Source organism: Pipistrellus kuhlii, unplaced genomic scaffold (genome assembly GCF_014108245.1).
Source record: "Pipistrellus kuhlii isolate mPipKuh1 unplaced genomic scaffold, mPipKuh1.p scaffold_m20_p_1, whole genome shotgun sequence".
NCBI classification, from domain to species: domain Eukaryota; kingdom Metazoa; phylum Chordata; class Mammalia; order Chiroptera; family Vespertilionidae; genus Pipistrellus; species Pipistrellus kuhlii.
The window spans coordinates 43,428,122-43,449,436 of record NW_023425404.1 but is presented as its reverse complement, the minus strand read 5'-3'; the positions used below and the strand labels follow the sequence as shown (position 1 = coordinate 43,449,436).

The following is a 21,315-nucleotide window of genomic DNA, read 5'->3' as shown; positions in this document are numbered from 1 at the left end:
CATCATTAAATGACATATTCTGGTGAGGCATAGACAATTGAATTTACATATAGAATCTGTGCAGAGGTGACAGATTGAGAGTGTGGACTATTCTGGAGTGTTATAACTTTATATTTACATTACCACAGCCATTCTATGGCTAAAGATCTGCCCAAGCACTCAGCTTCCCTAGAAAGAACCACAGGGGTCAATTCCTCTTTCTTTTTCACTCTACACAATGTCTTCTGGATTTTACTTTAGAAATGTCCCTCAAATTCTGCCCACCCATTTTCTCCACTTGTGTTGGCAATGACATATAATCAGACCTTCACAGCTACTTCCCTGCTACTGCCTCTTCTCCTATTATCTCCTACAGAAGCTTGCTTTCAAGAGGACAAGTCTCAAAACTTCATTCCATAAGAAAAACAACTTCTTTTAGCTCCTGCCTTTATAGGCCCAAATCCTTTAAACCACACAAACTAGGTTCTTTGTAGTCTCTTTTTTAGCCTTCTTTCCACTTTCCTTTCCTGCTTCCACAGAACCTGATTCTTACCAGAATCATAGCACTCGTCAGAGACATTATAAGTATTTATTAATCGACATCCTCCCTGCCATTTCCTCCAGGATTTGACACATTGTTCCTCTTTTCAGCTCCAACACTTAGCCAAAGTCCCGGCACATAGAAGGCACCCAAGGCCAGGCCCATAAGAGGCACCCAGCTAATGTTTTGGTGAGTGAAGGAAAATAGAACTTTTTGATGATGTGATAAGACCCTCCATGGAGCATCTGAGACTTGAATTTGCACATGAATCTCCAGGGGATCTTGTCAAGATGCAGATTCAGATTCAGTAGGTCTGGGATGAAACCCAAAAGTCTGCATTTCTCTTCGAGCTCCCTGAGAAGGCCAGTGCTGCTGTGTGGGAACCACACTTTCATGTGGGGAGGATGGAAAGAACAGTGATAATTTTTTAGATTGAGGAGAGTATGGAAACAATTATTCTACAGGAATCTTGAATTTTTGAGTAAATTTTTATATCAAAAGAGATCAAAAGAAGTGAAATATTATATAATGATATATAACATTATGTATTATGTAATAACAATATTATACAGGGCGGGGGCAAAAGTAGGTTTAACATAATTAATAAATAATAAAAAAGAATAAGAGTTTATTCTTGTTTTATTATTTAATTACAGTATTATTTTCCCTATGAACAACTGTAAACCCATCCTGGTATTTAAGCTACGGGATGATAGGTTATTTTAGAAAAAGGGTAAAGTAAATGATAAAGGGCAAAAATAAAAGTCATTTTCTCTTAAATTCCCAATGTCAATATTCTAATTCTCAGCTTGGAGTTATATTAAAATCATAGGGGAGGCTTTTTAAAAAAAATATATTTTATTGATATTTTACAGAGAGGAAGAGAGAGGGATAGAGAGTTAAAAACATCGGTGAGAGAGAATCATCGATCAGCTGCTTCTTGCACACCCCCTACTGGAGATGTGCCCGCAGCCAAGGTACATGCCCTTGACCGGAATTGAACCCAGGACCTCTCAGTCCGCAGGCCAACGTTCTATCCACTGAGCCAAACCGGTTTCGGCATAGGGGAGGCTTTTTAACCAACATGTATTCTCCCTGACCTCTCCTCCACCTGATTTGCTCCCCTAGAAGGATATGAAAACCTCTGCCCACCCTTGACCACCACTGAGAACCACAGACTCGGAGAAGCCTCCTGCTATTGACGGAAGGGGACTGTGCACTCAGCTGTGTCAGGGAAGGATCAGGCCTCCAGATCTGTGAGAATTCAGATCCTAGAAATCTGCAAAGGGATTTCAGGCGGGGCTTCCACACATGCTATTGTTCCCTCTGCCTGGGAGCCTCTTGTTTGTTTCTGATCCAAGTCCTACTCATCTTCCAGATCTCCAAAAAGTCACTGTCATCCCCTGAACCTCTTCTCGGCACAGAGAAACGACCAAGAAGAAGGATGTGAATAGTGATTTCTCTCTCTTCCCCAATAGACTGTGAGTTGCAAGTCCACTGTACACACCATCCCCAGGACTAAGCACAGTGCTGCTATAACAGCTGCTCAGATGAATAAAGAATGTCTCCTCTTTCCATCTCTAATGACATTTCCTCTTTCAATTTGTACAAAATAGGCCGAATATAATTGTGGGGTTTGTTTGGGTTGGGGAACCAGACGAAAACCATCTTTCTCTTCCCCAATGTTAAAATTAAGTAACCTATTGTATTGCCTACAAAACAATATGTATCATATATTTAAGACAGGAAGCATAATAACAAAATAAATATCTCTGATGAAGGCACTCAACAAAAGAACTAGAACATCAGCTGCCATGTGATCACCTGGCTTTCTCCTACCAGATGTAACCATGCTCCTGAATTTGTATTCATTATTCATTTGTTTTTTTTAAAAACAATACTTATGTATCTCCCAACAATAACTTATTTGGCATTGCTTGCTTTATTTTATTTTATTGATTTTTTTACATATAGGAAGGGAGAGAGATAGAGAGCTAGAAACGTCGATGAGAGAGAAACATTGACCAGCTGCCTCTTGCGCACCCCCTACCGGGTATGTGCCTGCAACCAACGTACATGCTCCTGACCGGAATTGAACCTGGGACCTTTCAGTCTGCAGACCGACGCTCTACCACTGAGCCAAACTGGTTTCGGCGCATTGCTTGCTTTTGATGTTTCTAAAAATGGTATTATTCTGGTATGATCTTCTTCATCTTGTCTTCTTTTTTTTTTTTTTTTTAAAGCAATATTGTTCTTAAGATTCAACTATGCTGTTGCGTGTGACTGTGGCTCATTCATTTTCATCACAGGATACTACTACATTATATAAATACATCACAATTTATTTTTTACTAGAGGTCCAGTGCACCCTCTCCAATCTGGGACCCCTTGGGGGATGACCAACTGCTGGTTTAGGCCCAATCCCTGTGGGAATTTAAGAGAAAATTACTTTTATTTTTTGCCCCTTTATCATTTATTTTATCCTTTTTCTAAAATAACCTATTATTCCATAGCTTAAATACAGGGATGGGCAAAAGTAGGTTTATAGTTGTTTAGGCTGGATCAAGCCTAAACTGGCATCCCTCTCACAATCGAGGACTGCTGGCTTCTAACCACTCACCTGCCTACCTGCTTGATTGCCCCTAACCACTCTGCCTGCCAGCCTGATAGCCCCTTAACCACTCTCCTGCTGGCCTGATTGATGCCTATCTGCTCCTCTGCCAGCATGATTGTCCCCAACTATCCTCCCCTGCTGGGTTGAGGGGACTGGGGGATTGAGGCTGGGTGAGGCAGAGCTGAGGGGATGGGGGACTCCAGCTGGATGAGGCAGGGCTGAGGGGACAGGGGGACTCCAGCTGGATGAGGCAGGGCTGAGGGGACTAGGCGCCTCCATCTTGTGGCTGTAGGCACCACCATCTTGTGAGGGCATGGCAGTCAATTAGCATATTCCTTCTTTATCTTCTTTTTTAAAAAAAATATATTTTATTAATTTTTTACAGAGAGGAAGGGAGAGAGATAGAGAGCCAGAAACATCAATGAGAGAGAAACATCGACCAGCTGCCTCTTGCACACCCCCTACTGGGGACATGCCCGCAACCAACGTACATGCCCCTGACTGGAATCGAACCCGGGACCTTTCAGTCCACAGACCGACGCTCTACCACTGAGCCAAACCAGTTTCGGCTTCTTTATCTTCTTTATTGGCTTTGGGCACCTCCATCTTTGTGAGGGTGTGATGGTCAATTAGCATATTCCCTTTTTATTAGATAGGATTTTATTTATCTATCTATTTATTTAAATATCTTGTGACATTTTTGTCTGTTTGTTTATTTATTTCCCTCACCTGAGGATATGTTTATTGATTTTAGAGAGAGGGGAAGAGAGAAACATTGATTTGTGAGAGAAACATTAATTGGTTGCTTTCCTATAGTTCCCTGGATGGAGGTTTGAACCTGGGTATATGCCCTGATGGGGAATTGAACTAACAACGGTGCATGGGATAATGCTCTAACCCAGCGGTCAGCAAACTGGCTTGAGAGCCACATGTGGCTCTTTGGCCCCTTGAGTGTGGCTCTTCCACAAAATACCACAGCCTAGGTGAATCTGTTTTGAGGAAGTGTCATTAGAAGAAGTTTAAGTTTAAAAAATTTGGCTCTCAAAAGAAATTTCAAATTGACATTTGGCTTTGTTGACTAATGCGTTTGCCGACCACTGCTCTAACCAACTGAGCCACCCAGTCAGGGCCATCATAATTTATTGATGCATTTCTTGTCAGTGAACATTTGGGCTATTTTTTCCCCCTTTTTATTCTTTTTTCTTCTAATGAACAATGTTGCTAACAGTGTTGCACGCATTTCCAGGAACATCTGTAAATTTATTTTGAGTTTATACCAAAGAGTTGGAATTTCTGTATAGGGGGAGATTCAGGTTTATAAGATAATGTCACAACTATCTTTTGAAGTAACAATGTCAACTTATATTCCCACCAGCAGTGTATGACTTCCTGGTGATCCATATCCTTGCCAACAGCTTGTACTATTATAATAGGATACAGGAACTGCAATCTTAAACTGCAGCATTTTGTGTGCTAGAAGGCAGCTCTCCTGACTGGATGGACTGTTTCCTCCTGGCCATCTGACAGGAGAGCCTGGTCCTAAGACTCTGCCCAAGAGATGGGCCCCTGGCCTTACATCCTGTTGAATCCTGACTTTGGGACAGAGCACTGAACTGAGAAAACAGACTTTGCTGTGGATGTGCAGTCACCGTAGAAGGCAATCGATCATAGAATGTGAGACCTGGAAACACCCTAAAGCCAAATCCTTCATTCTACATTTAAGGAGACTGAGGCCCAGAAAGGTTCAAGGACTTGACAAGTTCTCAGAGCTAATTAGTGCAAGAAACTGTCTCTAGGGCTCTTGATTTTTACTCCAGGGTTTAAAAATGTTTGTTTTAGTAATCTAAAGTGGCATAACATGTTCTATTAAATTAATAACGACTCTAAATATTCAAATAACTTTCCATTTATTTTTAAAAAGTGGTGGTTTGACTTAATTGACTGATACATTTGATAACATTAGCTTCTTTGCTTATGAAGTCAACAGGGTAACACTGAATTTCAATGAGATAAAGGCAAGCTCCACCATTATGGTTTTCAATATGCAAATTTAACAGTGTTAAAAGGCACCTATCTCCTGGGGAAAAGAATCCCCAATTTTCTGACTGACCATTTTTGTTTCTAAATCATCTCCCCCCATCCTAACACCCCTCCCCCCAGGGAAATGCTAGGCACTGCCTTAAGCAGTTTTGTAAGGAAGGCAAACGTCAAATTTAATACGTTTCAATTCATCCTACTCTTAATTAAGCTATGGCAAGAGGCTGGGAACCATCTACTCATTATGGCAAAATAGTCTCAGTAACTTGATGGCTTATAGTCTCATCTCACATGGCTTTACATGTGAATGTAGAAAAACACTGAAAAGGGGCCAGTTTGCAGCTGCCATGCACCTAATAATTAAACAGAGCAGGATCCTGGGCAAAGGAATCTGACTCCAGGCATCGAAGGCAGTAAAGTGGCACTAGGGAGGGGGAGAAGGACTGCTTAACAGCAAGGGTGTCTGCATGAAGGAATGTGGTTCAGAAGCCTGTAGTGGGCATTTTAACTCAGGAACAACCCACCCTCCAATGCAGACGACAGACAGACTCACTTCCCTTCCTCATGTCTACCCCAAGAACTTATTTACCATTTTAAAGTATCTTTTGATTTAACAATGTCTATAGGCTGGCAATAAAAAATTTCTGTGAGCCCATCCCTCTTTTAACATCAGGAAAAAACTCAGGAGCTGCTAGTTGCCGCGGGGTGGAAGAGAACACCCAGTAACTTTGTGAGGGATGCTGCGCACACGGCACTGAGGTACTCCTGGTTCAGGTTTTCCTCCTAGCAGTCATTTTAATCAGCACTTCCCCTGTTTAATGAGCTTGTAGTGCCATTACATAATCACCCAGCTCACTAGATTAATGATGAAAAGAGGAACTGATTTTTCCAGTTGCATCATTTGAAGTAAATGTTAACTTTCTTTCTGAGTCCTTAGTTAACCGCATTAGTGTGACAAATATGTCTTTGTCTAGCATAAGTAATTAGAATGTAATCACTTTAACTGCATCTTAATTACCCCAAATGAATTGAAGGGACATTTAATAGCAAAGATTAAATTGCCTTAATGAACGATTTTTGTGACTCCATCAATACTTGAATCGCGTTAGCCACTCCTCTCACGCACTTTACCTGAAGTGAGCACAAGGGGCCACTAGGTGGCGCGCTTCGCTGGTTTATTTATTTGATCCCCCCCCCCCCCCCCCCCCCCCCGCTCCCCCCGATCTGTTTTAGAAGACAACAGGAAAAAGAGAAAAGCACATAGTTTGTTGTGTTTCTTTGATAATCCCTCTTTGGGACTATGAGCTCATCACCAGATGTGAAAACGAAAGCAGTGATATCAGCAACTCGATTCTGAGTGCTCTATGGCATATGCAAAGGGAGATGAGAAATACATGGATAACTGGAAACATACAGTATTTGATGCAAATTGTAAGCTGCCCTCTGGATGATTGCCAACATATATACAGAGTTTTAGTCAATTTATTATTTTTTAGTGCAGAGTCCTAAAATAGGAATAATAGGCAAGCTTTGGCATAGCAAGGCTGGGGTTGATGTGAAGCCAAGAAATGTAATTGCTGTGCAAGTGCAGATCAGAAGACCAATGCCTGAAAGTATGGGAGGTTTGGGCATTTGGGCCTTCCTCCAGGCATGGGTCCCAATGGGCCAGTCCTACCCACAGAACACATCTAATGAGATGGGTCTTGCCCATCAATAATTGTTTAAGTGAACAAATAGACAGGGAGACTTGGGTTCCACATCTAGTTCTGTTATTGCCTTACATTCCCTCTGGCTGATTCTTCAAAAGAGAGCAACAAAAAGTCTCTCTGACAAGTCTTGAGTAAAAAGGAAATAAGTTCCCAAAAGTAACTCTCTTTGGGAGTCCCAGAGTGAAGACACACCCTTTAACTCCAAGGGTGAGTCTTTATTACGCAGAGTCTTTAAAGATTGGGTGTTTATGACAGAGAATCAGACATTTCTGCGTTTGGGGCCAATTAACCTGGAAGACCTGTACTAGTAATAGAGGCACAAGGAGGAGGTTAAGAGGGCTCTGGGCCATGCATCAGTGATTTTCAGCTGTGCTACCTCAGATAAGTTATTTAATCTCATTGTACAGAGAAACAGGGTGAGGGTGGTAACTAGCACATAAATTAGTGGCCCCCAAATTTTGCTGCACATTGAAATCACCTCAAACTTTTAAAAATCCCAATGCCCAGATTATGCCCTATTGCAATTATAACAGACTATCTAAGGTTATAGCCAGGAATCATTTTTTTAAAGATCACTAATGATTCCAATACTTAGCACAATTTGGGAGCTACTGGCATAGACAGTGAATATTCAATGAGAACATCTATGTGCCTAGCATATATATCTGACAAATAGAAAGTGCACAGCAGACATAAGCTTCTTTTTTATCAATTGCCATGAAAATCTGATGGGTTGTACTTCAGGGTCTGGTTCTGTTCAGCTGTTGTCTTATCAAATTGTCTCACCTAAATGAGAAGAAGATTTTTAGAAGCTAATTTGTTCCAACTTTATGACAATATAACATCTCCTGAGGGGAATATCATGTGATCACTTTATAGCAAGACCCTGTGATAAAACACAAATCTTTGTTCATATCAAAATAATCAGATTGTCTTGTGATTGGTCATCTAACCCAATCTTATCATTTCAGGAGGAAATAAAGCTTCATTAGTATTAGCATGTGTGTGTTAAAAGTAAAAACCTGTACAAATATATTGATAGAAGGCAGGAATTTATGATTGCTCACTAAATTTATTCATATTACAAATAAGTCTTTTTCTTGTAACTGAACTCTTTCCATGTGGAAATAACATAGCTTTTCTCCTCCCACATGTGATTATTCATCTTATTCAAATAGATACAAAACAAAATAGTATTTAATGAATACTTGTTGAATGCTTTTATCCAGAATTATACAAAATCTGCCCTCTAACTACCATGATTTCATTAAGACCCTCTTTCTGTTGCTACCCTATGGGATTTTTCAATTTTACCAAAAGAGTGGAAATTCTACTGTTTTAACAGGGTCTGCATTGAAACTAGTCATTTTCCACCCAATCCACCAGGCTTCTTGGTTAATTTACACATTAAGTTGGTGTTTATTCTGATATGTGTAGTTTGCAAAAACCACTGAGCACTGTTACTGGAAGGGCAAGGCTTCTAACTATGGATTCCGAGGAGCAAGACAGCAACAACCTCCCTGCTAATTACCTACCTTCATCGGATTTCAGGATTTTCTTTCTTTCAAGGAAATCAGCATTAAATTTTACCGATATGCTTTGTAAGAACTGTTTTTTTGAGCACTTTGGGCAGCAGTGTCTGTTTGATTAGCTGAACTCACCACAAATGTGGAAATGATGACATCAAAACAGCCCGTGTAACAACCTCTTTAAAGACTTCATAGATTAGAGATGACTATAGATTTTCCCCAGCATGGATCAAAGGGACTGAATTGAACGTTTTAGCCTAATGATCCAACCCCTGTCACACCCATAGGGACTCGAATTCCGATTTTATAAGTAGGTGTGCACTCAGACGCACACAGAAAGCTGCCAGAGAGGGAGGTAAAAATCAACCACCTGATCGACGAGAATAGGTTTGATCTTTACGATTACGTGATTGTGATGGTGTATATTTCTGGCGGGCTCTTAGGATCTCTCACAAACGTCTGAATAATAGCGGTTAGCTTTCCTTTTCTCGCTGTATCCCTTCAAAGACATCCCAGCCACCTTGCAGGGGCGATGAGAAACTGGATCCACCAGACAGCACGCCAGCAGGGCCCTGTCCAGGGTCCTGACGCTGCACCAAGGCTCCAAGCCGGTGAGCCTGCGGACGCCTTTCCATCCACTCAACAAGGGACCAAACAAAGACCTTCAAGCTCAAGGCCTCCTCCAGCAGCCTCCCAACTTCCATCAGCTGGAAGGGGAAACAACAAAACAAAGGAACCGCTAACCCGCCCTCCAGATCCTACAGCCCTCAGCCCCAACCTCCTTCTTCAGACAGCCAGACTCACCTCTACTCTGACCCCGAGTTTCTCAGATAAAAACATGCCAGCAAAGGTATCATTCCACCAGAAAACCCAAACTCGAGTCTTGTTCGGATAGGTTAGAGTTGGTGTGTGGGGTGGCAATTCTGTGTCATCCCTGGGGCAATAGTAAAGCATTGTTGGGGACCAAGACAGATCCACTAGCTATCCTTTTCTTTCTCCTCCACATTCTCTTCCTCTCAAAATAGGTACCGTTTTTTGAAATCCCTGAAACAGCTCCGTGCAGGTTGAACCAGGGAGGATTGCTGGGCGCCAGGCCGGCCGCCCGCAGGGGGCGCGCTGCTATCGCAGCACAGCCCAGGGAAGGTGAGCCCGAAGGAGAGCGTCCAGCTCCCTGTGGCTCGCCCACGGCTGGGAGCTTGAAGATGAAGTCGCGCCCTGGGTTTTTAGTCACTCTGAGGCTACAACACAGCCTGCGATGGGATGGCACAGTCCGTCCCAATTGCCGACTGCAAAGCAGCGATGGCAGGGCTGGGTTTCTAGTGATCACAGCAACCCTGGGCCAGCCTGGGAGCTCAGCCATCCCCCCCCCCCCCCCCAATCACCCTCCCGGTGCTTCCAAGGGGCTCGGGGCTGCACCTCAGACAGGTCAGCCGGTCACCCTTTGAACAGGCCCAGGTGTTTACTTATCTCAGGTGGCCATCCTCACCTGAGTGGCCACACAATAACCATCAGGCCTCCTCAAGCCCCAAAGCAGCCCTCCCCCCCCCCCCCCGCCCCCAGTCAAACCACATACACTTCTTTCTCTCCTCACTGGGATGTTTGTGCTCCCTGGTGGGGACAGCAAGAGGAAACTCTTGTCTCATATCCTCCAGGATTCAGACATGGGCTGCAAGAAAGGCTCACTTAGATTTAGAACCTTCTTCTAACTCTCCCCAAGAGTGAGGCCTTTTGGTTTCCTGCTGTGCTGGTATGTGTGGGGTCTCCGGCCACCACCGTTAGGCCTAAGGGTGGGGTGGGGGGAATCCCTGTCTGACTACTGGACCGGTCCCCAGCCACTCGGGAGGAGGCCCTCCCAGGCCTTTAGAAGAGGCACTCCTCACGGGATCCAGCCCAGCCACCTCCCAGCCCTTTGTTTGAGTGGCGGCTTGCTGGGAGCAGCTGCACTGTGCCCCAGAGACCTGGGGCTGGAGGGAACTAATGCACTTGGTGCCTTCTCTTCCCACCCTACGATCCAGGCACTCCCCACACCCAGTCCGGGCTTTTCTCCCAGGCTCTGGCCCGAGTCTTTGAGGATGGGGAAGTGGGGTTCCCAGAGCCAGCACCGCACTCCTGCTGGGCTCCCGTGGCCCCAGGAAGCATGAGGACAGTTGAAATGTCACCCACCGGGATAAATATTAACAAAAAGCAAATGGACTTGCGCAGGGGCTTGTTATCAATCAACCAGGCCGCAAGGCCACTTACGGCAAACACAGTCCAGGTTGACCCGGGCCAGACTTTCTCATGGCCACCTCCTGGCCTGACAGGCACCCCCCCCCCCCCCCCCCCCCGCCCATCCACCCCTTACCCTCAGGCCCTTTTCTAAGTCACTCTGGAAGAAATTCTGGATAGGAAGGGGGCGTAGTCCGGGTTCCGGGCGATCCAGTGGGCTCCGTGGCATTTGGAGGTTTCCTTGCCTCCAGGTACCAAAGGGTCCGAGGGGCCCAGCACACACCCCTGCCCGAATCCCGAGCCTTCGGGCCTCGCCTCCCAGTCCCGGGTGCTGCGCCAGCTGGCGGGTGTGCTCTGCAGTCTCCTCCTGTGCTGGCAGCTCCACTAGCGTGGTGGACGCTTTCTGGAATCTTTAATTGGAAACTAATCTCCTCACATCTTAATAGGCGCCCACGTCAGAGGCGGGACGCCCACCCACCCACCCACCCGCGCAGCCAAGACCTCCCACCCCCACCTGGGACGAGGGAGGAGCGGCTCGAATCTGGTTGTGCTGCACTTGAATGGGGGCAGCAGCAAGTATTGCATTGAGGGAACATATATTGATTTTTAAAAGGTAGTTAATTTGGTGAGAATTTCCTCCTGTCTCCCTCCCGTCTTCCACCAGCAGATGTAATTTCCTAAGGAGAAGGCACCTCCCCAAACACATTGCCACGTGTGGAGAGGGCCTGACTCTCACCAACTTGCACGGAGCCCAGGGCACAGGGAGGGGCATAGAGAAACCACCTCTATGGAACCGATGACCTGCCACCTCTGGAACCGATGACCGCGGTGTGCCCCGCCTGGCGTGGGGTAGGGACTAGGTTGACAGGTCTTTGAGTGCAACAGCAAGCACAGCCGCCAGGAGCTTCTGGGAGCCCGGGGAGTGGTGGTGGGGAGGAGGCAGCAAGGTTGCACAGCTGCAGCCAACAAGCCTGGAAACCCGTTTTGAGTCTCCGGCAAAGACCAGTCGGAAACAGCGCTAACAGAACGCCTCATAGTTCTCCGGTGACTTAAAAGTAGATCGTGGCTTTTGCAGCAAAATGGTATTGCTCCCGGTTCCCTCCGCACCAGCCCTGGTCCCAGCCATCCTTACCCCTTTAAGCTAAAGAAAGGGAAGTGAAAGGGTCAACGTTCCATGCGGGTCTTAGGATGCCGGGTCCGTTTGGAATTAGGGGTTCAAACGTGTGTCCTACCAGAATCCTCAAACCGCCTCCCCCCCCCCCCCCCCAAAAAAAAAGAAAGACTGCGAGCCTGGGGCAGAGAATGACAGGGCACAGGCTGCTGGATACCGGGCAGGCGCCCACTCGATAGCCTCCTCGGTTCCACGAGCCTCAGCCAGCACGCTGCCCGCGCCTCCCCTGTGCGGGTCGCAGTATTTGGGCTTCCCCTAAACAGCACCGGGGCGCTCAGGCATGGAGATCAGAGGGCGCTCATGCAGGGCAGGGACCAAGACCGGGTGTCCAGGGCTGGGGGCGGTGGGGGGGGGGGGCGATCGTCTCTGAACAGAACCTGAGAGAGCCTGTCCTTCCAGGCGGCAACAAGAGGCAACGAGGGAGGAAGGGTCAAGGAAGTCCCGGAGCAAGCGCCTACCCGGGGTGGCGGGCGGGCTCCCTGGGGGCACCCCTCCTTTCCCACCAGCCCTCCACCCCCACCTCCGCAGGCCGGTGCGGGTACTGCCCGGGGAAAGGTCTCGGAGCCCGGCTGGAGTCTGGCGCGGGCGTGTGAACGGGCTCTGACGACCTCAGGCGCCCGCATGGGTGGAGCGGTCCGGGAGAGGGGCAGCCGTTTCCCCACCCTCCCTGGGACTCCAGCGGCCCCCGCTCTCAGCCGGCCCGCGGGGGTGGTGGAGGGCGGGAGAGGGCGATGCGGCGGCAGCGCGCGAGGCTGGCGAGGGGAATCGCGGGAGCCTAGAGGGCAGCCACTCAGCCTCTTCCTTCCTGTCTCCCAGCGCCTGCCTTCCCCGCGTGGGGTCTTTGCTGGGAGCGAAGGAGCGGCGGGTCGCTCGGGAGGGGAAGCCGGAGCGCCCGGCCCCGCAGGTGGCTCCGGGCCGCCGGCCGCCCGAGTCTCGGGTTCGGGGCTCGCCGGCACCTGCCTCCCTACGGCTCCCCATTGGCCCGCGCGCGGTGGGGGAGGGGGCCCCGGCCCCCGGCTTTGATTTTAGTCCGTGAAACTGCTCCGTGCCCTCGGCTTTGAGAGGATTGACTGTCTCCCGTTCTCCAGGGACGAATTAATGGAGAACGATCAGTTAATTAACAAACCCGCATATCGGCTTTTACCTTTCTCTTCGCCGGGACTCGGGCCGTGGCGCCCGCCGGGGCTAAAATTGGGGGGTTGGGGGTGGGAGTGGAGGGATGAACCCAGGAGTCACTCAGCTCAGCCCGGGTCTCATCAAACCGAGTCCGCCGAGGCTAGCCCTGGCTCCGCTTCCCCTCCCGTCCTCCGCCCTCGGAGGTCGCAGAAGCCGCACCAAATCCTCGGCGCCATCCAGCCGCGTCCTCACCTCGGCCGAAGGAGGCGCGGGGAGCGCGGCACCGGGTCTGTGCAGCGCCGCTGAGACCTTCCGGCTCACCTCCCAAACGCTTCGGGGTCTCGGGTCCGGGAGACCTTGGCTCGCCGACTCGGGGGCCATCCCCACACTCCCACCCTTCCCTGCATTGGGATTTAGCCGGGGGAAAAAAAATCATGCAAAGGAATAAAATGAAAACGAGGAGTCCTAGGCGAAGCGGTCTCGGGGCGGACCAGGACCCCCGCGCAGTCGGTCCCGCTCTTCCTTCCACACAGCCCCTTGCAAGCGCGCGCGAACCCAGACTCCCCACCACGCACCCGCCGGCTCGCGGCTTTGGAACCTTCTGCCCTAACTTCCTGCGGGCCCCTCCCGCCCCAACGGAGTTAGGGCGGGAAGGGGGGTTCCCGTTACCGCATCGAGTTCAGATCAACACTGGTAGGCAGCCCCAGCCCCAGCCCCAGCCCCAGTGTCCGACAGAGAAGCCACGCACAGACGGGGTCTCCCCAGGTGTGGGTTATTTTTCTCCGCCTCAGGCAGTGCGGGTTTCCCCGCGCTCTCCCCAGCACAGACGCGCCCCGAAGTCAGCTCTCAGAGCCTTCTACAGCCCAACGCACCAAGTCCTGGGGGAGGCGGTCTGCTGCCTGGAGGACCCCCCCCCCCCCGCACTGGCTCTTCCAGGCCCCAGGACCCCACCTGGGGGGGCAGGGAGGAGGGGTGAAGAGGCCCAGTTCTCTCTTCTTCCCACCCTCCTTGGGTTCCTAGACGCCTCCGTTCCTTCTTTCCCCGCTCGCCCCACTCCTTGGCCCCCGCTCACTCACCTGCTAAGCGGAGCGCGGACATGCGTTGGAACTCCGGCTCCTGCAGCCACTTCCACATCCTCCGGAACGTCTCCCGGCCCGACTTGAGTTTGCTCCACGGTTTGGGGTTGCGCAGCAGGTCCGAGAGGGTCCCCTGGGAGCGGCAGAGCACCCTCTGCGCGAAGATGGCCTGCGGGATGCTGTAGCGCTTGAGCTCGGTGGTGATGCGCTGGGCAACCTCTTTGGTATTGATCTCTTCCATTTGTCCCGAGTTACTTCCACTGCTGACCTGCGCCCCGGTCACCGAGGGGTTGGGCTCCCGAGCCGTGCCCAGGAGCTGCCCGTGGCCCTGGGCGTTGAGGTGGGCGTGCGGGTGGTGCGGGGGGAGGCCGTTGATGGGGACCATGCCGGCCGAGGTGGGCGTGAGGTGCTGCTCCCCGTGGCGGCCCAGCATGGCCGGGTGGTGGGCTTCGAAGCCGTTGGGGGTGAGCATCTTGTCGGCGGGCATGGCGGCGCCGGGGTGAGCGTAGTGGGGGAGCCCTTGCTGGGAGTTGTGGATGCTGCCCAGGCCGGAGCCGGAGAGGGGCGAGAGGCTCTGGCCCATGCCGGCCACGTCCTTGTGGTAGGGGGTGTAGAGGTTATTCATGGAGGCCAGCCCGCGCTCGTCCCGCATGAGCGTGAAGCTGCCGCTCACGTTGCCCGCCAGGCGCTGGTGGTGGTGCGGGTGGTGGTGGTGATGGTGGTGGTGGTGGTGGTGATGGTGGGGGAACTTGTCCGACACGGTGGAGATGGGCGGCAGCGGCTGCAGCGGGGTGAGGGTGGTGTAGGTGGTGGGCATGCTCATACCTGGGGGGGTCTCGCAGGCCATGGTCATGGTGGGGTGCAGGGGGCCGGCCAGGCTGTGCTCGGGGGCGCGGTGGTGGTGGTGGTAGTCGCCGCCGCCGCCGCCGCCGCCGTCCAGCAGGGACGCCATGCCCATGGAGCGCGGGTGCGCGGGGGGCAGGTGGCCGCCGCGGTGCGCCACGGAGCTGCGCGCGTGGGGGCTGCCGCCCAGCAGGTCGGCAGGGGCGGGCACCGGCTCATGGCTCACCCCGTGCAGCTCGCCGATCGCCTCCATGGTCAGCTGCGCGTTCATCGTGATCCGGGCGAGCGGGCGGGCGGCGGACACAACATCGATGAGGCCGGACAGCGGCGGCGGCGGCGGCGGCGGCGGGCGCGCGGAGTCCGGTCTTCACATCGGCTGCCTGCCTGCCGGCCACTGCTGCCTTCCTGGCTTCCTTCCTTCCTTTTCCTCTCGCTGCGGGGCTCTGTCTGCCTCTCTGTGTGTATCGCCTTCCCTCTTGCCCCCACCTTTTTCCTCTGCGTTCGCTTCCCCTCTCTCTTTTTTAATATTAATTTTCAAAAAGGATCTTCGCCGTTGGGTGAGCGCTGTGGCCCCCAGCCCCCTCGCCCCCTGGCCCCCTCTCGGCCCTCTCGCTTAGAATCGTGAGCTCCCCGGCTCCCCTGACGCAGCCCGCGCGCCTTCCGCGGCCGCCGCCTGCCCGCGCCGCTGGCCAGCTCGAGCCATGGCTGGGTCACTGGTGCAGACTCTGTGGCCGCGGTGCCGCCGCCGCCGCCGCCGCCGCCGCCGCCGCCACCGCCGCGGCCCGCCCTCCCGCCCGCCGGGCGCAGCGCGCAGGCGCGCGGCCCGGCCCCGCCCCCTCGGACCCCGCGCGCGCGGCCCGTGACGTCCCCTTACAAATGCGGGCGGGGGTCCCGCGCCTCCTCCGTGGCGCCGGGTGGCCGGGTTGGTGGCGCGCACGTGGGAAGGCCCAGCATGCAGGGCGACCTGGGCCGCCGCCACAGCCCTGGGAGGAGACCCGCGTCCCTCTCGGCTCCCAGGCTCGGGTGGGCTCTCCTCCCCGCTCCCCGGCTGCACTTGCGGGGCTTTCCTGCCGGGTGTTGCGCCGAAGAGCCGTGGGCAGAGCTCTCTCTCCAGCTGCTGCCTCCCGGCGCAGTTTGCCCGGGATGCGGGGGCTGTCACCACTCCTTCCAGCTGGCCCACTAAAAGTGCATTTTCCGGAGGACTTCTGGCAGTCCACGTTTGCCCTATCCGCAGGGAACAAATATCTTAGAGGCCTGGGTCAGCTCTGTGGCTGTTGACCCAGAGATCTCGGACCTCCTGGATAATCCTCTGCCCACCCCTCTCTCCTCTTCCACCATGTGGGAGAGGAGAGCTCGGTGCCCAGAGTCCCAGCCTGGGCCATACCTGGCTGTCTCCCGCCGGCTGGCTCCTTCTCTGGCTCAGCGGACAAATAAGTCGGGCGCGTCTGCTTCCAAGGACACGAGTGTGTGTGTGTGTGTGTGTGTGTGTGTGTGTGTGTGTGTGTTGGGGCGGGGAGTGTCTTGCTGGGTTCCCATGCTAACTTCTGGGTGCTGGTGGGCCGTTCCTGTGACTTCTTCTTGGCCCTCCTGCTAAGGCACCCGGGAGCCACTGCTTGCAGGAAGGACTGATCCCCCGCAGGGTAGACTGGCTCTCCTGTCTCTTCTTGGCCCGTAGGGACGCCCTCTTCCCGTCCATCCGCGTGAGAAGCCTCCAGATTTGAAAATCAATTCAGCTTCAGGGCGTAATTGTCGACTCCTCACAATCACACTGCAATCTGGAAACGAACTTGGGCCTTGGGCCTGGCGGGGACGCGTGGGGAGGCCCCCAGTGTGGGATGTACACCCGGCCGCCACATGCCGTGGCTTTCTTTCATTTACAAAGGAAAGGGGAAAAAATCTGTAACAAAAGGCAGGCCGTGTCTGCTTAGGTGCTTTCATCCCTTGGAGAAAGGACAGATGTGCCCATTGTCAGGCTCTTGGCAGTTACGACCGGGTCAGCGCCAAGCCTCAGCCCGGGGCGAGAGGTGGTCACAATGGGGGCCTGCCTCTCAAAGCCTGGGTATCTGAGCCGGGATATGGAATCAAGTGTGTGTGGCCTGCCCCAGTTCAAACTCAGATGGTACTTCTCTTTACTGGGATGCCCGGTCAGAGCCCAACAGTGGTGTTTCCACTGATAATGCTCCCAGACCCAGGAGACACCAGGGCTGGGATGGAAGTAGCAGAGGTGACTGGTTCCCCTAGGCAAAAGCTTGGGCAGGACCACCTTTGGGGGAACTTCCCACCAGCTAAGGCATGGGCAAGCCCATCTGTTTGCCTAGGTTCCTGCCATCACCAGGACATCATGATCCAGGTAGCTCAAGACTGGTGGGTACAGTCAGTCAACCTGACTTCCTTGAAAATGGCCCTGACCTGGAATTGGTTAACCTGGCTGATATGATCACCAGAGACACTCCTATCTTGTCCAAACAATGCCTGTGGAGGCCCTGGAAATGGGAATCTACTTCAATGGATTTAGCATCTACTTGCACAGTGAACGTTTAAGAATTTAAGGTCCCAGAGAGAAAAAAAAAAAAAAACCTTTGGGGGAAATACACTGACATAAAAGAACTCAGAAAACAAAATCACTCTATTGAAACTTTTATCTAGATTTATCTATTTAGAGAAACAAACATAAAGTATATTTTCTGCCTAGTGGCTCATAATATGTTAGTGAGAAGCTGCATTCTTTTTTTCTTATTGCTTCTGTTCTTTTTTTGTCATAGCATTGAGTGTGTGGATCTCATATGAGAGCAGACAATGGGTTAATGTAGCAGGCAGCTTTTGAGCTACTAGTAAACTATTGTCCCCCCCACACCCCCATCTTTTAATCCATTGGAAATTATTGACTTGACTGTATGACAAGTCTTTTCCCAAAAGGCAGTTTGTTAAAAGAAAGAAGTAAATTGTGCATGGTTTTCTCTTTGTGTATCTAATTAGGGACTTGATCTTGGAAACCCTCCCTCACAGGAAGCTCCTGGCTGAGCCCCTGGAGGCTACCTGAAAAGGGCTGGGATCAGGCGAGCAAAACTCCCCTCTCCCTTTGTGAAAAGGAGGACTGCTTCAGTGCTGGTCGCTAGAGGAGAAGCAAAGGAAAGATTTAGACAAGCATTATATATGTTGAGCTAATATTAATATGTGTGCAGGACTTGCTTTGGTTTGAAAATCTCCCTAATCTTTCTTGGTTATTCATGCTGTTATATTTAACCATGGTTTTCCTGTAGTTGACTGAATTACAGTGTTCTCTTAGAAACATTTTATTCTTACTTGACTTACTGGAAATTTTCCCTCTATTAAGGAAAATGGTGGATTCTCTTAGGCCAGATTAAGATGAGAGAGAGAGGGGGGGGGGGGAGAGAGATATTGGACAGATTGCCAACTGCTGAGATAGCTTTTTGTCATTTTGTCTCTCTCTTCCCTTCTCCCTTCCAGTGCTCAGCAGAATACCTAGCGCCCATAGGTGCACTGTGGGGGAATGAAACAATTAAAACCCAAGGAGAAGTTCCTTGAAACTACTTGATTGATCAAGTGTAGTATAGTATGCTGCACAATTCTTTATGATAGCCAAGAAGTTTGAGAGGAGGGCTTATTGGCAACTTGTTAGACTTTGAGTAGCTACAGGGAACTAAAAAAAAAAAAAAAAAAATAGTGTCAATCATCATCACAAAATTACATGCATGTATATAGTTAAGAAAAAGGGAAATAAGACTCTTGACTAGATGCTTGTTACTGGTAATATTTTCAGTGTGGAAACAAGGATTTCAGACTGCTTATTTTGTAAATATTGGGGGTGGGGTGATGGTGATTGGGCAAGTAAAATCTTTCCCTTGTGGAAGCCAGAGTTTGCCAGGTGACCCCATTAAACTTAGAAAAGAGAATGAACATAAGTCCATTCTTCCAAATGCTGGCCACACAAGCTTTTCTGAAGACTTACATCAGTTTCAGAGCTCCTGCTTTAGCTTTCTTTGTGAGCAACAGAGAGCTAACATATGGCCCCATCCTAGCTCTCTAGCCCCTCTGAGACATCAAATGTTTACTTCTCATTTGTTGACATAAACAGCAAGCCTGGGTGTCAAGGTCCAGTAAGAGGCTGACTCCTTGGCCAGAGTTTCGGAAGGTAACTCACCAGTGTTTCTGATGCTGGAAGTAAGTCTAGAATTAAACTCCTGGCGAGGAACCATTTCTTTGGTGTCTGGCAACAGTGTACTGGCCACAACTTGATAACGGGAGGAGTGAAGGATTTGGTGGTGTTTTCTGCCAGGCTCTCTTGTCTTCCTCCCACCTTTGGAGAGATTTAATTCAGAAAATTTCTGTTGGCTTAGAATAGAACACCAAGAAATTCAGAAGGGGGTGGTCTGGTGATTCACATTGAAAACCATTTAAAAAATTAATCAATGACTTCGCTGTACTCTCCAGAGGCCAAGGAAAGGGTAACCAATTATTTTTAGTCCTCTTCATCAATCTTTGATCTTCTACTTAGCATATAGTTTTTAATTCATCGGTTCAGTTTTTTCCCTTCTTTAACCTGAATTAAGGGTTTTGCCCATGACAATGTGTATAATCTATACTCTGTGTTTTTGTACTCTCCTTTGTTTTATTGCCTACCTACCCTCTCCAAACCCAAAGAGAAGAAAAGGTGCTCTGGTGAAAGGCTCTCCACAGCTGGTGCCAGCTCCAGCTGAGGGCGGTTCGGACAGCACTGCCAGGAACTCCCACCCCTTGTGAGCATCTCCAGCTACCTTATCTCCTGGGCCATCGGATAAAGGAGAAGTGGCTCTCTTGGGTTTAAATCCGTTCTAGTGGTCCCAGTTTCAATGAGGACTTTTCAGGGCCTCAGGCCCAGTGCACTGAAGGGAGGAGGAGTCCTAATATCTTGGAGGGGTCCGAGGCTCCCTGGTGAGGCTTCCCTGCAGAACCCCACGCTGCTTTCCTCAGCTACTTGGATTCTGGGGGAGCTGGCCTTTCTCTTGTCAGACTTTCCGTGGATTTTGCTTTCTTTGATCTTTATATGGTTGAAGTACATTGCAAAGGAGGTCTGTTGTGGAGTAAGTGACGGATTTTCCAGGTTTGAGGCGGTGGTTAAGGATGCTCTTCTGGTGCCTAGAATGTAGATTAGGAAGTGCCAGACTAGAGAGAGTGCCAGGGTTCAGGGTTAGGAGGCAGGGCAAGGGGCAAGGGGCCCTCTTGCTCAGAGCAAAGAGGGCAGTGGGAGACCAAACTGGGCTCACGATGGTCTCCAGATGCACCATCCCGGGCATTGTAGGACAGGAAGGAAGGACACAAGTCACGGGTTGCAGCCCAGCCCCAAGCGGGGACAGGACCAGTTGCATTCCCCACCCCACTCTGGGGCCCCTTGGAACTCTGCGGCCAGCCGGCGCCTCCAGGCCCCTTCGGCAAACTCCCCCACAGCCCCGAAGGATGGCGAGAGCAGCTGCACTTGGGAAGGAAAACTCTTTAAACAAATCATTTTGGTGTCTAATCAATTAGTGTTTGCGCAGTCAAGTACCATAGATTTAACAGAATAATCGTTACCGCCCTTGTCTTTATTTGACACGCGGACACCTAGATGATTTAAAAATGAAACACCGGTGTTCCTGGCTCCCCACCCCTTTGCCTGCGCCTCCCTCCAGGCCTGGCGGCCCGCTGGCCTTTTGTTTCCTTCGGCCTCGCCTCTTCTTTCTTTCCTTCCTTCCGCCGGTCCTTTCCTCTCTACACTTGGCACACTTCCCCTCTTTCCTTGCCCACCCTGCCCCATCCGCGATGCTTGTCTCTGCTTGTCTCGAGAATGGCTCTGCCTTTGGCCCCAGCGCCATCCCCATCCCCGCGCAGGACGAAGGGCATGGAGTCCTCCAGCGCCCAGAAGTCTTTTCCCGGGGACCCTCGCCCTCTAACTCTGATGCTCCCCCCCCCCCCACAACCATCCAAGACCTAAGTGGCCGGTGCTGCCCTTTAGCAGTGGGCTGCGTGCCTCACAGGGTTTGCCCCATATGTGCGGTGACATGCGCGGTGACGTGGGGCGCGGATTGGGGCTGAGATGAAAAGCTGAGTGTGGCCTTGGCCCCCAACCCCTGAAGCCTGGCGAGGAGTCCGCGCCCCGGAGGAAGGAAGGAAGGTGGAGTCCCTGGAGACCTATGTTTGAGGATTGTGTTGCCGCTGAGGCACACTTCTCTGGGCCAGGGCCAGCGCCCAAGATCTAGGGGCCAGATGGGCCCCAGGAGCTCCTGAGTAGATGCTCCTGTGTCTCCCTCCCCACCTCGTGCCTTTTTTTAGGGCGGGGAGGGAGACATCTATGCGTGCGCATATATTTGTGTAGAGGCGCTAGTTGTGCACCCTCGCGGTCTCAGGCCACCAGGCCTGGGAAGTGGGAGCCCCAAGAGGGTTGTAAGGATGGCCGCTCAGACTCAAGAGACCTGGAAGCAGGGCTGGGAGGCTGTGGGGAGGATGGGGCGTGGGGAA

The 21,315-nt window shown here is 51.2% G+C and overlaps 1 protein-coding gene across 1 annotated transcript in view; it reads right to left on the bottom strand.

Annotated features, from left to right (window-relative positions):
• The window catches only part of ONECUT1 (one cut homeobox 1), a 38,348-nt gene extending 22,786 nt beyond the window's left edge, over positions 1 to 15,562 (bottom strand). Inside the window, exon 1 of the mRNA XM_036441470.2 lies at positions 13,981 to 15,562. Coding sequence (XP_036297363.1) covers positions 13,981 to 15,094 — 1,114 coding nt within the window. The 5' untranslated portion in view covers positions 15,095 to 15,562. The remainder of the gene's footprint in view (positions 1 to 13,980) is intronic.
• Between the last annotated feature and the right edge of the window lie 5,753 nt (positions 15,563 to 21,315).